The sequence below is a fragment of the Pseudorca crassidens genome, chromosome 11 (genome assembly GCF_039906515.1).
Source record: "Pseudorca crassidens isolate mPseCra1 chromosome 11, mPseCra1.hap1, whole genome shotgun sequence".
Taxonomy (NCBI): Eukaryota; Metazoa; Chordata; class Mammalia; order Artiodactyla; family Delphinidae; genus Pseudorca; species Pseudorca crassidens.
In genome coordinates, this window is record NC_090306.1 from 17,593,648 (window position 1) to 17,611,331 (window position 17,684).

The following is a 17,684-nucleotide window of genomic DNA, read 5'->3' on the forward strand; positions in this document are numbered from 1 at the left end:
GGGACTGAAGCCAACAAATTGGAAAGTAGTAGTAATGAGTAAGCACGATATAATATTACTTCTTTGAGCAAAATGATGGATTCACATGTTATTTTTACCATCTCTAAAGGCAAGAAACGGAATCCCAGAGGAAGCATGAAATAGTGTTTGGATTCCCATAATCCTGTCTAGTTTATTTACAATTCCCTCCTTCATCCTTCCTGCCTGTCCAGATGGTTTTCTTCTTTGTTTCCCAAACTGAATTATGTTCACTGCCTTTACGATGTTAAATATTTCGAAAGCCTTCCTTTTAATTCCTCACAAAGAGAAGTCATAAACTCTTACCTTTGCCGAATTATGCTGGGGTTAGCCGTCACTAAATGACTTTTGGATCCAACATCCTTAGTGTATTCACTTGACAAAGGAGGAAGATTGCATCTAGAGAAACAAGAACAAGCAGTTCAGAATGATTTACATACTTTTAAATCAGGTCAGTTATCATGGCAAATAGGAATTTTACTAAGTCTAGCTCAATTCACAAATAACTGTTTTTATCACCTCTCCCTTTTAATAGACATTAGATGACTAACTCTTAGCATCTTCAAAATGCTGTCATAAAAACTATTTCTGTTTTAGCAGAAAGAAAATGTCAGCTAGAGAGGTAAGGGATTTACTAAAGGAAAGAGATATAACTAAAATGAATTTATTCCATTCAAAATATTTTTGAGGTGATAAGTCAGGGTATATATGAAATTAGTGCTCAGGAGGGTGTAGTCCCCTAGAAGACACAGGACCTACAGTGTTCTCTGTGGATACCAACAAACTTCAAGAGAAAAGGAAGAATTGTATTTGCTTGTGTTTTTCATTCTTTTCCCAAATTCTAAATTATAATAGTACATTCAAAGCAAACTCTGCCACCTAAATCGATGCATGTGCGACTTCTGGGTACATGACCAATGTATGGTTGCCTACTGGTGAAGACAAAATAATCTGTCATTTAAAGAAATGCAATGATTCTCCACCATCCCAGTCTAGGCAAGGGAAGAGTACAGGTGACAGAAATAGCTCCTCCTCCCTTGTACACACACACACACACACACACACACACAACACAGCCCTGGATGCTCTCCTCTACCGCAACATCTTATGAATGCTTACAACGGAAAATATTGCAACTGCAAATCCAAATCCCATGGCTTTCTGCCAGTGAGACATTAGCCAAGTTGTCAACTGCCTCAGTTTCCCCATTACACAAAATGAGGATAATGGCTTTTCCTCTCCAATAAGGTGGTTGCAAGGATTAAAGTAAGAAATGTATAAAAAGTCCCTACCTTGATGCCTCATACCTAGTAAAAGCTCAAATATGTCACATATCAGAAATATCATATAAATATAACTAAATATATATCTATTACTTCTGACCATCCCAAATGAGTCTATAGCTTCCATTAGATTTTCTTTTATTACTGAGTCCTAAGTGCTCCTGTCCACCCATGTCTTGACTCCACAGCAGGGCACCTCTAAGTTTTTCTTACTTCAGCAAACCAAAGCATCGTTTTTTTGCCGGTAGACATCTTACAAATATTAAGGTCTCGGCCATTCCCCAACTATTAAAATTTCCCTACAAATTTCCCCCAGGACATGGACTTGTCTGAGCACCGACTCAGCTGATCAGCACAAGTTCCTTGATGTCGTCTCGTATTTACCCTGTATTTGACTCCTACCACATCAGGGCATCCCAGGCAGAAACTTGTCTCAGTTGATTTGGAATCTTCCTTCCACCTGTTCTTTGGTAACAAGATTCTGGTTCTTCTGGCAGCTCCCCACAGATTAATGTCAGCCAGTTGAGTGCCCACTGGGAACAAACACAACAGGCATGGTGGGGAGCCTGGGGGAAGCCAAGTCACAGAGCCTACTTAAGGCATCTCTAGTCTAGTGGTCGCACCATATCCCAAGAGGTTTCCGAAGACCATGTCGGGGAGCGAGCTTATTAACCGCCAGGCTCATCCGGCCATGGTGCTGACTGTGCTCTTGTGATTTAACCGACCTTCGCAAAGATGGAAAGGACTCCCAGGATAAAACACAGACTAGAATTTGGGCATCTGTCTCTCTCTTTTTTTTGATGAATGTAATTTTTTTTTTTTTTTTTAGTTTTTATTGGAGTCTAGTTGATTTACAATGTTGTGTTAGTTTCAGGTATACAGCAAAGTGAATCAGTTATACACACATACACACACACATATATAAATATCCATATATATATATATCTCCATTCTTTTTCATGTTCTTTTCCCATATAGGTTATTACAGAACATTGAGTAGAGTTCCCTGTGCTATACAGTAGGTCCTTGTTAGCTACCTTTTTTTTTTTTTTTTTTTTTTTGGTACACGGGCCTCTCACTGTTGTGGCCTCTCCCGTTGCGGAGCACAGGCTCCGGACGCGCAGGCTCAGCGGCCATGGCTCACGGGTCTAGCCGCTCCGCGGCACGTGGGATCCTCCCAGACCGGGGCACGAACCCGTGTCCCCTGCATCGGCAGGCGGACTCTCAACCACTGCGCCACCAGGGAAGCCCTAGTTATCTATTTTATATATTGCAGTGTGTATATGTTAATCCCAATCTCCTAATTTATCACTTCCCCTTTGATCCTGATGGCCCTTCATAACATTTGAGAATCAACCACATTATATTAAACCTGTAAACTCTGAATATTGCCGGAAAGTGAGGTTAACCTGTTTTGTCATCGTTAAATGAAACTAGTTGGTATTCCTGAAAAAATACTTTTTCTGTGCATTCCTCGTAGATTGATCCATGGCTCGTATGTCTGGGTGCACTTCACACCTCCTATCACAAAACAAAAGCTCAGAGAAACACTTCCGGACACTAACTGCCAAATCCTGCAATAGAGGGAAATGCTTAAAACAATAAAGATAATATTTTATACATTCATTTCTGGAAAATAATGACATTGTGTGCTGGTGTAAATGTCTGTTCTTCTGGGTAAACTTTCTTCAAGTCCAAATTTCTATGATACTTCCCTGTAGCTCTTCTCTTCGAAAAAAAGCACACTATAATTCTAGCTCCGCAACTCCTAAATTGATAATTACATAGATTTACATAAAAGGCACATTTAATACAGTCAAATTGTTTCCAATTAGGCATATTGTGTAAAAGTGTTTCAAACTCTGCATTAACGCTTGTTGGCTCAATGAACGGATATTAATGGCTGAAGTGTCTTAATAACTATACTCGTGATCCTAGAAGATACGATCACAGAATTGATGAGGAATGAATATTCTTTGAAGTGGGGAGTGGAGGTGGGTGGGTGATGTGGGTCTGGAGAGGAATCTTTAAATAGAATAAATTCTAAACTTCCTTTTTAAGTTGTATGTCCACTTAAATATGTAAAACACATATAATTGAGAATAATTCAAAGGCACCAAAATTATGTTGTCCTCGCTCATATTCCTGACCCACCCAGTTCCTCTCCAGAACACAGTTATCTCTGTCTTGCACAACTCCCAGATACATTTTATTCAACAATTTTATTTTTTAAAGTATTGCTTTTGGTTACAGAGCAAATGTTTACTTTGAAAAACGGGGAGTTGACTTCTAGCATTAGAAGACGTAGTTGAAAATGTCCAAGCAAAGGAAATTATGCCATTGTTATATCCTAATTCTGGAAAACATCTTGAACTGTAACTGGGTATACCACTGTGTACAGGTAAGGCTGTTTTGGGATCTCATCTTTCAATGTAACTGTCCATGGACCCTATAGTCCAGGAACATACTATGTGCTTTCCAATCACATTTACTCACTAAATGTTTAATTTTGAACATATGATATTACCTCCATTTCCTCAGGGTGCCCCCAAAATGTGTATTAAGCAACCGTGCATAAATAGATATATAAATGGTCAAATAAGAATACTTTATAAACAATTTATCAACATTTAATTACTCCCACATTGTAAACCCTTAATAAGGCTTTTTAAAAATTCAAAGGTGTTATGATAATGGCGCCATTCTTGAAACTGAATCAAAGGCACATGCATATCTAGTTTTGATGCGACCTTCTTTGAATTTTTTTCAGTCCTCACCTCCCTCATCATTCCATGAACATCTGTTTAATCCTGTGCTGTGCACCCTGATCACAAGCACTCATTAATTCTGAACTTGAATATATCAGTATTGATCATATACAACACAAATGTAGTCTTGCTTATTTGTAATAAATAATATAGGTAACCCCCAAAGATGCCTAGGCCTGATCTCATGCACATTAAGTTTAAAATATCCATCTTCCTAAATGTAGTGACAAACACACGCCCACTCAGGAATACTAAAAAAATACATTTATTGTACTAATGCCTCCTTCCACATTGCACTCAGACCTCTTGGAATCACTTAACTTTCCTGAGTCTGTGAGTATAATATTTCCACTCTTTCTTCCTTACATAGTTTCTGGAAAAAGCAAATCAGCTTATACTCGAGAGCAAGATGAAAATTTAAACTAGACTACGTGAATGTGTGACAGTGGTGTGCTAGTCACATCATCACAGAATCAGAGTTTCTACCATGGAAAGGCTTGTGGTATTGTCTGCAGCCACCTCCTCACATAGATTAGAAAGCTGAGCTGCAGCAAAGGTACAATGGTGCACTGCAGGTCACACAGTGAGTCTGCAGCAAGGGCTGGTCCTCCAACCTCCCTGTTTTCTTTGCTGGCCCTTCAGCCTCCACCTAACACCAATGTATTAGCGGGGGTACCTCTGCTCTTCAGGTAACTGTCCCCACTTCTACAGCTTAAATCCCATCTCAGCGCACTCTCCCCATGGCTCACAACCCTGTGGCAGCACTTGGTGTCCTTCCTACATTAGAGCTTGGACAGGGTGGCCTGTGTCCAGAATGGAATGGAGAAAGGGCTCTGCCCAGATGCCACTTGCCCTCAGAAGGTCCCCACTCACTCATCATCTGCTTCTGAATCACCCCAGTCACAGCACTGGCACATCTCCAGGTTTTAAGTCCATGAGGGGAATTGTTCAACATACCATTCCCAACCCCAGTGAAGACCCGATACAAAGTAGGTGCTCACCAAACTGACGTCGACTTGAATTAAGAGAACTACATTTTTATTGTCTCCATGTTTCTATGGTCTGTATCACAAAAAATAAGAATGGCAATGGAGAGGAAAACAGAGTCTTACACTGGAAAAACTAGGGCAGGGCAACTCCATAAAGGAAAGAGAGATAGAAAAGGACCCCACTCCCACTCTGCAGCAGGCTTCACCAGTGAGATAAAGTCTTTCAGGGAGCCCAACCTGTGCTCTCTGAGAGGGAACTTGACCCTCCCCCGAGTACACAGCTTCCTTGAAACACTCTCAGACAGGCTTTACTCTCCCCTACTCCACTTAGCTCAGAGCCCAGAGGTGGTTCAGTGTTCTCTCTGCTAACTTTTGCTACTTCTAGACCATTATCTATTTATCCTTAAAAATGAACACAAAACACAACCGCCACCCCCCTTCAGCTTTCTGCCCTCTGTGTTGCTGGAGACCTCAGCCTTCCTGGTCCCAGAGCATTTTGGCCCCTGGTTCATAGTCATTTCCACTTCACTGAGACTTCGGGGCGCACCTGAAAGACCCTCCCCAGAACAGCCTCCAGGTTCCTACACCTCTTCAGTAACAAATGTCCTTTTTTTCTACAACACGTCTGCTCATCCCCCAGAGAAGGTGAAGTCACATTCTCCAGTGGGACATTCTTTGACATTAGCTCTCTTTTTCCCACCTTCTCTCATCTTTCCCGCCACCGCCCCCTCCAGCTCTGAAGAACCCCATCATTTGGTCCCACTGGCCCCCTTCCTTTCTCCTTCACATCTCTCAGGGCCCACTTCCCATCCAGCCGAGACTTCAAAGTGTGTCACTTCACACTCGCTCTAGCCAGGACCTTCCATGCTGTCCCTTCCCACCCTTCTCTCCTCTTCACCAGACAATCCCAAGCCTGTGACTATCCAATCACTCCCTATCTTCCCTGCTGGTCAAAATTACCCAAGGGTGCATGTTGGTGCCATTTCAGTGTCATGGTCTCTACTCTTGGCTGGATGTGTCCTAGCAGCTCCTTTACACACCCCTGCAGGATCACGTCACCACTCTGCTCAGTCTCCTTACCAAGCTTCCTCTTCGCTCGAAATGTAATCCCCCTCCTTCCTCCCAGTTTTCTTAGTGCTGCCCAGATCCAACCCCTCTTCAAATCCTACTCACTACTTCCAAATGCTTTTGTGAAAAACAAAGCAGCAGAGTGTGTAGAATGAAATGAATTAATGAAAATGTTTATTCATAGAGAGTTTGTCTTAAGAACAAGTCTTAAAGTTGGAGTCATCCAACTGTATCGTCTAAAATTGAATGAGTGGGGCTTCCCTGGTGGCGCAGTGGTTGGGAGTCCACCTGCCGATGCAGGGGACACGGGTTCGTGCCACGGTCTGGGAGGATCCCACGTGCCGCGGAGCGGCTGGGCCCATGAGCCATGGCCGCTGAGCCTGCGCGTCCGGAGCCTGTGCTCCGCAACGGGAGAGGCCACAACAGTGAGAAGCCCGCGTACCGCAAAAAAATAAATAAATATAAAATAAGATAAAATTGAATGAGTGTTTCCACTCTGGGGGTCTTCCCACGACCTCTGAAGCTCTCCCAGCTTTGCACTTTCTTGGGGCCCGTTCCCTGGCTCCCCTGGCCTATCTCCTCAACTCACTTCTACGTGAACTTGAAGGGACGGCTGAAGAGCAGCTACCTCTGATTAATCACCAGTGACTGGTTTCCAAAGGCCCCGGGGCTGGCAGGAGGGGTGGGGGAGAAGAGAGGAGGCAGAAGCCGCGCTGTGGGAGCTCTCTTACCGCATGACAAAATTTGCTTCATCTATTTGACGGCCACAGTCACTCTTCTTCAGAATCCCACCATTTCCCACCACCGCGCACTTCTTCAAGGGCAGCTGGAATGGGGTTGCCTAGCAACAGAAAACAAGGCGGGTTTTCACTGCAGAGAACACACAACCACTCACAAAATCATTGTTTACAGCAGACCCGGCCAGAGAATTTGGCTGAAGACGGGGCAGAGGGAAAAGCGCATGTAGAAAGAAAGATGCCAGAAAGTTTGCAAGGAACAAACAAGCCTATTCCTTTGAAATAAACGGGTTTTTTTAGCTCCCTGAAGTGTATTTCAATATAACATTTTTTGGTACCAAACTGGCCGTGCACACAGTGGGGAGTGACTGCTAAAGAAAATGGAAAAATCCCCACTAAACATTCTTAGGATTCTTTTTAAAGGCATTAAGCTGGGAACAAACTCAAATGAATTCTATTCCCCTATTTGGAGGCAATTTCATTCATTCATACAATCAGTCATTCACTCAACGTTGCTGGTGCTTCCTATGCTAATTTTTGGGGATAAACAGAAGACAGAGAAACCACAGGTCTCAGAATTCACAGTTTGGGATGTGAGGAGAGTGTGAACACAGAAACTTATGTAACAGACCCTACTGTAATGCTGAACTCGTTGTAGAAGAGGTATGTTTCACATGCTGTGGAGAATCCAGAGAGGGGCAAGAAGACACGTCTGTCAAGCTGATTCAGGGAACGCTTTCTTACTCGAGATGAATCTTTAAGGATGAGTAAGATTTTGCCAGGCAGAGGGAGCAGCATAAACGGAGGCACAGAAGTACGCTGAGAGCAAACGCTGTGTTTATGAGCACATGAACACTCTGGGCGGGTCTGTCTAGAACTTAGGAGGCACTAAGGGACAAGTGACGTGTGTCCATCCAGACAGCATATGACTTTCTGCAGACATTGAACTGGACTGCAAAGAAAATGTTCTGTGTACCTGAACGTTCCCTGAGGTGCTATTTGTAGTACCAGGGAATATCAAAACCCAGCACTAGCCCCTGGAAGTGAAATGCGACATTCGGTCTCTTTTAGCTGGGTCAGCAAGAACCACTAGACACGGCATTTCCTGCTTGCTGAAACCGAGCACAGCGGTTGGTGTTCTCTGGGGGAACACCTTACATCTGCATAACTGGGACATACAATAACCATGCCGATATTAAGTCAGCCATCCTTGATGAATCTGAAGGGCATAATATGGATCACACCGAAAGAATAAATGAATACCCGAATATATGCACATAAATTAATTAAAGCAGAAAAATGAAATTCCAGGGGTGTGAGTGATCACTGGTAGGTGAGGGGCACTCACTGTAGCACAAGAAGGGAATTGCACTTCCTTGATTTCTATTTTGTAAAAGGACTAGCCAGAGCTATGACAATATAGCTGATGAAGATACAGTACTGAAACTGTAGCGTCTAAGCATTTGCAGATGGGAAAGACTCCCCTTCGTAACACTACAGCAGAGACTGTCCAGTGACTTCTAGATCAGGATACAGAGAGGAGTGTCAGGCAAAGGCCAGCATCCCAACACGCCCAGGATAAGCCAGGATGACACGTGGCATTTTTCTCAGTCACTCCTGGGAGGCAGGTTTGAAATCAACAAACACATGGGCTAGATCTGTAATTTTTTAGATGTAGATTTAAGTCTTTACGCTCAAATTAACTGTTCTTTTATTCCACGAGTATTTATTAAACACCTACTATGTCCCAGGCACTGTCCTGGGTGACAGGGACATAATAATCCCTGTTCACAAGGAGCTTACATCCTAGCAGGGAAATGGATGATAAATAAGACAAATGAGTAAATAAACAGAGTATCAGATGGTGACATGGGCTGTGGAGAGAAAGAAAATCATTGGCATGAGAAGATGAGGAAATACTTTTGAAGAGGGCTTGCCAATTGAAATAGGGTGGTCAGGAGACATGGAAGCAAATCCCTGAAGGACAGTGGGTAGTGAACCTTACAGGTACCTGTGGGAACCACCGGGAGGGACACTCCTGGGGTGTGAAATGAAGAGGAAAGAGCCCAGTGTGTCTGGAGATGAGTAAGCAAGGGACAGAGGAGGAGGGGAGATTAGGTAGGAGTAGGGTGAGCAAAGGAGTGATGCTATAACATGTTTTGGAATAATCACTCTGCTGCTGTGTGAATAGGCTGTAAGATGTCATGCACAGAAAGAAAGAGACCAGTCTCCTGAAACAGCAGACTAGAGATTTTGGTGGCCTGGGCTAGAGTGAGAGCAGTGGGGGTGGTCAGAAGTAATCAGATTCTGGAGATGTTTTGGAGGAAGAGCTGACCGGATTTGCTGATGCAATGGAAATAGGATAAGAGAAAAAGAGAGGAATCAAGAACGATGCCAAAGTCTGGGGCTTGGACAACTGTGAAGACGGACTTGCCATTTACTGAGACATGGAAGATGATAGAGAAGCAGGTTTTGGTGCGGGGGGGATAATTTGGAGTTCAATTTTAAATATGTCAAGTGTGAGATCCCCATTAGACATTTAAGTGGCAATGTCAAGCAGGCAGCTGAATATATGAGAATACAGTCGGGGAACTGGTCTCTCCTGGAGACAGAAAGATGGAGGTGATCAGCATATAGGAGGTATTTAAAACCAGGGGACTAGCTGGTGAATGAGTGCAGACAGGAAAGAGAGGAGGTCTAAGAACTGAATCCTGGGAGGCTTCAACAAGAAGTCAGGAGACTGATGAAAAATCGGTAAAGGAGACAGAAGGAGTGGCCAATGGAACGGGAGAGAAAAACAGGAAAGTAGAGTATCTTGCAAGCAAAGTTTAAAAAAAAAATATCTCAAGATACTCAAGAAGGATGGTGAAAAATTGCAGCAAATGCTATTGATAGATTGCGTAAGGTAAGTGCGGAAAATTGCCACGGGATTTTGCAACATGGAGGTCACTGGCAACCTTCCTCAGGACAGACCTGTTTCAGGAGTGAGGATGGAAGCCTGATCTGAGTTCAGTGAGTTATACAACTATCTGTATACAGTTTATGTCAGAAGTGTGGGCTCACTCATGCTCTACTAATATTTAGTTTGCTTTGTAAAAGCCAACTTAACCCCCACTCATTGTTGTTAAAGGAAAGTCTCTGGACCACATCGACTGGCAATACCAGTTTTCCAAGCAAGAATCTGGGCACAGAACAAGCAGAGCTGGGAAGTGGCAGCAGCAGTAGCAGCATAAACCTGGGTACAAATACTACCTCCTAACTTCCAGATTGTGGGACCCGTGGGCGTTCCGCTTCCTGTCTCTAAAGAGGGATAATGCTGCCCAGGACTATATGAGATTATATGAGATGATGTACATAGAGCATCTCACTGAGCCACTAGCATGGTGGTCCTCCCATTATCCTTCCCCTCTTCTTTCATCTCTTTCCTCCTTCTAGCAGAGTCCACTGATTTGTTCAAGCCACAAAATCCTTAGATTCCATGGATTTGGGAGAAACATGGTAAAATAGTGATTTATCACACTCTATCTTAACAACTGGAATAATTTTATTAGCAGAAAATTTACCTACTTTATATGGTATTTACCTGTTCTTACATTATATATACATATATGTCACATACAACATATGTGTATATATATGTTTTATACACACACACAAACACACACACACACACACCCCATTACACTTTTTTAAGCCTTTGAACAAAAGCCCAGTTGAGGAGGAAGCCATTTCTGACTTTGTGCTGGTAATATTTGCTTATTTCCTCTTCATTTGGTCAATGCTAGCCCTCACACAAGCAACTTCATTTCAATAACTGTTTCTCTGGTATCTGGGTGCATTCTTCTGGGCATTGGTAATATGCCAGTGAACAAAGGAGCTCACCAAAGTTTTACAGAGAAGAAACTTAATTGAGAAAATACTGCGGAATTTTTTTAACTAATTGAGATAATACTATCATTATTCTATTCTAGGCACAAAATATTTTAATTTGGCCATGGTCGATGCTTACCAGAATGATCTGTGAACAAGGCGTCCTCCTTTTGGTGTATATTACATAGAAAGAATTTTGGTCATTCATTTCCACAGAAATATTATGATTCTGTCAAGGAGTATTTTTATTAAGGCACTAACTGCATCCTTTCTTTTCAAAGGTATCTCCTTGCACCCATGTAAGCAAATATCTGCTGGGTCTTAGAATATAGTACTATACTATAACACTCCTCCTGTTAACCTTAAAAAATACTAGTCTAAATGAAAGGATGGGTTAGGCAGATTGACTACAGCCATGGTCTCAAAATATTGCTTGACCACCAATTCACCTTATAGATCATCGTCCAGGTTTTTTCACCTATCATTGTTCCATCTATTAATGGCCATCTTCTTAATGACTCTATTATATTAACCATCTGGATTCAGATTATGGTTTACCAGGCCCTGCAAACTCTCAGTGCCTCACTGGAAGTCAGGCATGATAATAACTATCCCATCTGTCTCCCAGTATGATTATGAGAATTAAAATCAGCTGTGTTGAACATTATCAGAAAACTCTGAAGTCCCGTATAAATATATGAGACTAGGACATTATTAAATACTAAAAGAATTAAATTATCTGGGGATAAATTATCATTACACTGCTAAAGCACTACTATTACATACAGTTTACCTTTGTGTGAGAGACTTGCAATTTCAAAGGTTTACATAGATTTTGAACAGAATACTTTCTAATCATTGGCCCTTAGAGGGTATATCTACTACTCTGATCAATCAATGCATTTTTAAATGCACATTTTTATATGAATCAATCCAAGTATCATATCTTTTTTGCTCACTGTTCTATATGCAAACTAAGAACAGATCAGATAATCAACAATTTGTTCAATAATTATTTAATTTGCAGATTTCTATTGAGCATCCAATCTATCTTAAGCAGTGTCTGACCTAAAGGTATTTTCTTAATGTTATAATGGATATATTATTCGTTTATTTATTTTTAAAATTTATTGACATAGAGTTGATTTACAATATTGTGTTAATTTCTGCTGTACAGCAAAGTGATTCAGTTATACACATATATACATTCTTTTTTTATATTCTTTTCCATTGTGGTTTACCATGGGATACTGAATATAGTTCCCTATGCTATACAGTAGGGCTTTGTTCTTTATTCATTCTGTATATAATAGTTTGCATCTGCTAATCCCAAACTCCCAATCCACCCTTTCCCCACCCCCTTTCCCCTTGGCAACCGCAAGTCTGTTCTCTATGTCTGTGAGTCTGTTTCTGCCTTTGTTTTGAATTTTATTTTATTTTTTTTGTAAGGAGGCTCTTATTAGTTATCCATTTTATACATATTAGTGTATGTATGACAATCCCAATCTCCCAATTCATCACACCACCACCCCCCCACCCGGCTTTCCCCCCTTGGTGTCCATACGTTTGTTCTCTACATCTGTGTCTCTATTTCTGCCCTGCAAACCGTTCATCTCTACCATTTTTCTAGATTCCACATATATGTGTTAATATACGATATTTGTTTTTCTCTTTCTGACTTACTTCACTCTGTATGACAGAGTCTAGGACCATCCACGTCTCTACAAATGACCCAATTTCGTTCCTTCTTATGGCTGAGTAGTATTCTATTGTATATATGTACCACAACTTCTTTATCCATTCATCTGTCGATGGGCATTTAGGTTGCTTCCATCACCTGGCTATTATAAACAGTGCTGCAATGAACATTGGGGTGCATGTGTCTTTTTGAATTATGGTTTTCTCGGGGTATATGCCCAGTAGTGGGACAGCTGGGTCATATGGTAATTCTATTTTTAGTTTTTTAAGGAACCTCCATACTGTTCTCCATAGTGGCTGTATCAATTTATATTCCCACCAGTAGTGCCAGAGGGTTCCCTTTTCTCCACACCCTCTCCAGCACTTGTTGTTTGTAGATTTTCTGATGATGCCCATGAGTCTGTTTCTGTTTTGTAGATAAGTTCATTTGTGTCATATTTTAGATTCCACATAAAGTGATATCATGTATGTGTCTTTGTCTGACTTACTTCTCTCAGTATGATAATTCTCTAGGTCCATCCATGTTGCTGCAAATGGCATTATTTCATTCTTTTTTATGGCTGAGCGGTATTCCATTCTATATATACACCACATCTTCTTTACCTATTCAACTGTTAATGGACATTTAGGTTGTTTCCATATCTTGGCTATTGTGAATAGTGCTGCTGTGAATATAGGGCTGCATGTATCTTTTTTAAGTTTTGTCCAGATATATGCCCAAGAGTGGGATTGCTGGATCATATGGCAACTCTATTTTTAGTTTTTTGAGGAACGTCCACACTGTTTTCCATAGTGGCTGCACCAATTTACATTCCCACCAACAGTGTAGGAGGGTTCCCTTTTCTCCACACCCTCTCCAGCATTTGTTATTTGTAGACTTTTTTATGATGGCCATTCTGACTGGTGAGAGGTGATACTTCACTGTAGTTTTGATTTGCCTTTCTCTAATACAGTAAGTCCCCTACATACGAACCTTCAAATTGTGAACTTTCAAAGATGCGAACATGCGTTCGCACGTCCAATCACATAAGTTAGTTCACGTGTCTGGTGTACATTGTCACGTACGTGCATCCTTTACGAGTGGTTGTGCTTTTGTGTACTTTACTGTATTGTACTGTATAGAGCACAGTAGTACAGTACCTTTATTTCAAGCCCAGGATGTCTGGCAGCAGGCGTAAAAGCAGCGGTGATGTAGCTGGTGCTGCTAAGAAGCGCCAAGAGATAACGATGGAAACAGAAGTGACAATAATTGAGAGGGTAGAGTGACAAGAGGAAGAAGAAGTAACTGAAGAACCGAAGAGATTCACGATGCAGGAAATGGCAAGGGGATTTTCTTTATTTGAGGAGGCACTGTTAGTATTTGAAGCACAGGACTGGAACATAGAATGGTACACGAAGGTTGCAGCAGCCGTTCAGAATGCAATCCAGTGCTACCGTGCCATCTATGACGAGAAAAAAACAGCTACTACCCAGACATCACTAGATCGTTTTTTCAAGAGGGTAGATAGAATTGAATCCAGCAAGGAACCAGACCCTGTGTCATGAACGTCAGGCGTGAGTGAAATTGCAGCCTGCCCTCCGTCTCCTGTTGCTGACGATCCTTCAGCTCTACCATCTCCCACGTCCTCTCGCTCCTCCAGTCAGTAACGCTTCTTGCCTGTTCACTCGATGCCAGCCCGTATACCAGCTACAGTTCTGTACTACTGTACTTTTCAAGGTACGGTACTGTAAGATTAAAAATGTTTTATTTTTCGTGTTTGTTTTTTATGTATTACTTGTGTGAAAAGTATTATGAACCTATTATAGTAGAGTACTACTTAGCCGATTGTGTTAGTTGGGTACCTAGGCTAACTTTATTGGACTTACGAACAAATTGGACTTACGAACAAGCTCTCAGAATGGAACTCGTTCGTAGGGGACTTACTGCAATTAGCGATGTTGAACATCTTTTCATGTGCCTCTTGGCCATCTGTATGTCTTCTCTGGAGAAATGTCTATTTAGGTCTTCTGCCATAATGGATATATAATCTCCAAACTTCAAGGACAAACATGAGACCCACCACTCTCTAAACATGAGCTGATTAACGAAGCCATTCAGAATCTTGCTTCTGAGACACCCTTACCCTTATTATGGTCCACAGCCTGCACTGCCTGTGCCTCTTCTTAAATAGTCCTGATGCCTGACTTCCCTTTTCATTCAAAAATTATTTGTTGAGCCCTGATATGCGCCAGGAGCTGCTGTGGATGCTGGAAATGTACTGGTGAACAAAATAGACAGATACTCTTCTCCTGGAAGCAGGAAAAACAGAGTTTAACAAATAGGAAAGTACAGAATGCTATAAGGTTAGGAAAAATCTCTCTGAGGAACTGACACTGGGACCTGAGATCTGAAGTTTTCAGGCATAAGAAAGGTAGTTGAGATTTCGGCCTAATAGATCATCTTAGGAAGATTGAGAAAAAAAAGACAAAAATTAGAGTCTTTGATGTTTTATGGAACGAAAGAAAGTGAAAAGACTTGTTACAGGTTGGAAGACTTTTTCAGAAACAAACTACAAATGCCAACTGTGAAAATATTCCTGGCTGAGAATATGCCTTGAAGAAGGCTATTAAAAACTGAAGAACTTAAACCCTGTTCTTTCTGTCTTATGTAAATAGCTCCAAAGCGTCCCAGAATGGCTCTCATAATTAAGTGAATAAAGACCTATTTACCAAGTCATTTCCAAAGCCAAACACCTCACTTCCTTTTCCTCTTCATGGGCAATCCACACAAGACAACAAAGTAGTAAGACCCAGTGACCTTGATCACCTACTCATCTTCCATCACATAGACATAACTAGATGTCCTCAATGATAGTTACACTACCTCTATGAGCGATTGAGTTAACCACCGTCAATCTCTAATTCTTAGAGTTTGGGCTGGCCTTGCAGGGAGGGAGGAAGGACAGATGTGGGGAAAAAAGAAACGTGCGAACCATTTAGTAAATAAAGAACTGGATTAAACAAAGTTGTGGTAACTATTTTCACAGGAATACACAACATTTTAGTAACAGCACCTCTGATCACAAATTAGAAGTGCATAAGTCAGCAAGGGAGTGCTACACCTCTGGCTAGGGTCTGCGGCCCCTGTCCAGCAGGAGGACGTTTCAGAAGAAGAGACTTTCGGCCCTTTACCCCTTAAGAATAAGGGTGTAGGGCTTGCCTGGTGGCGCAGTGGTTGAGAGTCCGCCTGCCGATGCAGGGGACACGGGTTCGTGCCCCGGTCCGGGAGGATCCCACATGCCGTGGAGCAGCTGGGCCGGTGAGCCATGGCCGCTAAACCTGCGCGTCTGGAGCCTGTGCTCCACAACGGGAGAGGCCACAGCAGTGGGGGGCCCACGTAACGCAAAAAAAAAAAAAAAAAAGAATAAGGGTGTAGAGTCTCTCAGGGGGGAATGAAACAGGCTGGGACCTGGGACCCTTTGCTGCAGTGCTGCAGAGCTTGTACCTGGACACACCTCTCCTCCAGCAACAAAATACAAAGAAACTGTATGGGACTAAAAATAACTGTGTACACGCCCAGTTGGGGCAAAATTATGGACAAAAAAGAGACCAAAAAACGCAACTGCCACTCCTGAAGAGCCTGGAGCAAAAGCAGAGTAGTGCGCATGCGCCCTGAACAAAACACCACAAGGGGGTGGGCAGACCACCGAAGCCACCACTCCGGCCCAACCCCGGGACACACCCCTACCCTCACCCCATGTAAGGAACAAGCTCGCCCCGCCTTGGGGAAGCAAGCAAGCAAGGGAACCTGTTGTTTGTTCTCACTCCCCACCCTGCTGCAGCAGGGGCCCCAATAAAGCCTTGCCTGAAAAAACAAAGTTCCAATATTCTTGGAGAGAGAGGGTATCTTTTAGGCATGTCTAACAATGTAAAAACTTAGCATCAGAACCAAAGAATAAAAAATGTTCTGCAGAATCACTGTAGGACAAAACTGGAGATGAGGGAGAAGGCTGTAATGTCCCTACATCCAGGTAATAAAAATAACTCACCTTAAATCTAGGTTTCTTGGGAGCACCAGGAAGCCAAAAAGTTTGAAATCCTGGAAGCGACCCACTTGGATTCTATCCACGGTGAAGCTCCACCAGATACAACCTAAGCCCCAAACAGATGAGAGGAGGCTCTAAGGTGTCCAGAATTAGGAGAACTAACAGACTGAATCAGATGCAGACTAGTGGCCAATTAAATAACTTTAAGATCAAGAATTTCTGTAAGCAGTGAATTTGTATTTTAAAATGCTCTCCTGCTTTTGAAGATGGTAACAAAAGACTCCATTGTTTTAAATTTAATACAGGACATATCAGATTATTACAACTCTCACCATACTTCACTAATTCAATATGTTTCTCAGATGCACTGGGTGATTTTTGGAGCTAACTTGTTCTAGATTCTTCTTCCTCTAGCTCCTTTCTATCATTCTGTTTCCACTGTACCCATAAACTACATTCCTCGCCTTCCTAATTTTATACTTGGGAGGAAGGGGAGAAATGCCATAAATATTGCTGAATAAACATGGTTTCATAAACTAAAAAAAAAGTGAGTCTGTCAAGCTAAGTTTTACTGGTTTTGTTACACATGTAACTTTATGCTGATACTTTAAGCTGGAAGAGTTGGCAATTCTATTTTCACGCTTCACAATTCAAAGGAAAAATCTTTGTCTTGCTCTGCTACTCCCTCCAGACTTCTCTTTTATAGGAAGGAGGAGTAAGTCTTCCTTGTCATGCAGTTTTCAAGCTAGAAAAATTACCAAACCTTTCAGTACTTAGAACACCACCAAGTGCCATGATTAAGAAGAGGAATCAATGTCAATGTTAGATGTGGGTCTCAAGTCCTAACAGAAAAGCAGGGATTTTGATTTGCAACCCTTTAGATAGGCCTGAAAGGCTGTCACTCTATGCCAGTTGCCATTAGTGATGAAGTCAAAACATATGCTCGCCCTTATTGACGAAAATATCAAGTTTTTGTCCATAAGAACATGAGCTCACACATCTAATTGCATCTAACCCATTCATTTCTATGTACCCTCACCCATGTATCCGCATGGACTCCCACACATAATTATGCTTCACCCACACACATAATTTAATTTCTCGCCCATATGTTAATTGTATCCTCAACCTAGGCATCTAAATACACCCCCCCTCCGCCTCACATCTAATTACAGCACCCCTCTTCTGAATGTAATTACACCATTCAGCCACCCATCTAATTATGCCG

General features: G+C 42.0%; 1 protein-coding gene across 8 annotated transcripts in view; it reads right to left on the reverse strand.

Annotated features, from left to right (window-relative positions):
• The window catches only part of ST8SIA1 (ST8 alpha-N-acetyl-neuraminide alpha-2,8-sialyltransferase 1), a 155,492-nt gene that overhangs the window by 59,292 nt on the left and 78,516 nt on the right, over window positions 1-17,684 (reverse strand). For all 8 annotated transcript variants that reach the window (XM_067695887.1, XM_067695888.1, XM_067695890.1 and 5 more), the window contains exons 3-4: window positions 6,858-6,967; window positions 325-417 (exon numbers count right to left, since the gene is read on the reverse strand). In XM_067695887.1, the coding sequence (XP_067551988.1) occupies window positions 325-417; window positions 6,858-6,967 (203 nt within the window). The remainder of the gene's footprint in view (window positions 1-324; window positions 418-6,857; window positions 6,968-17,684) is intronic.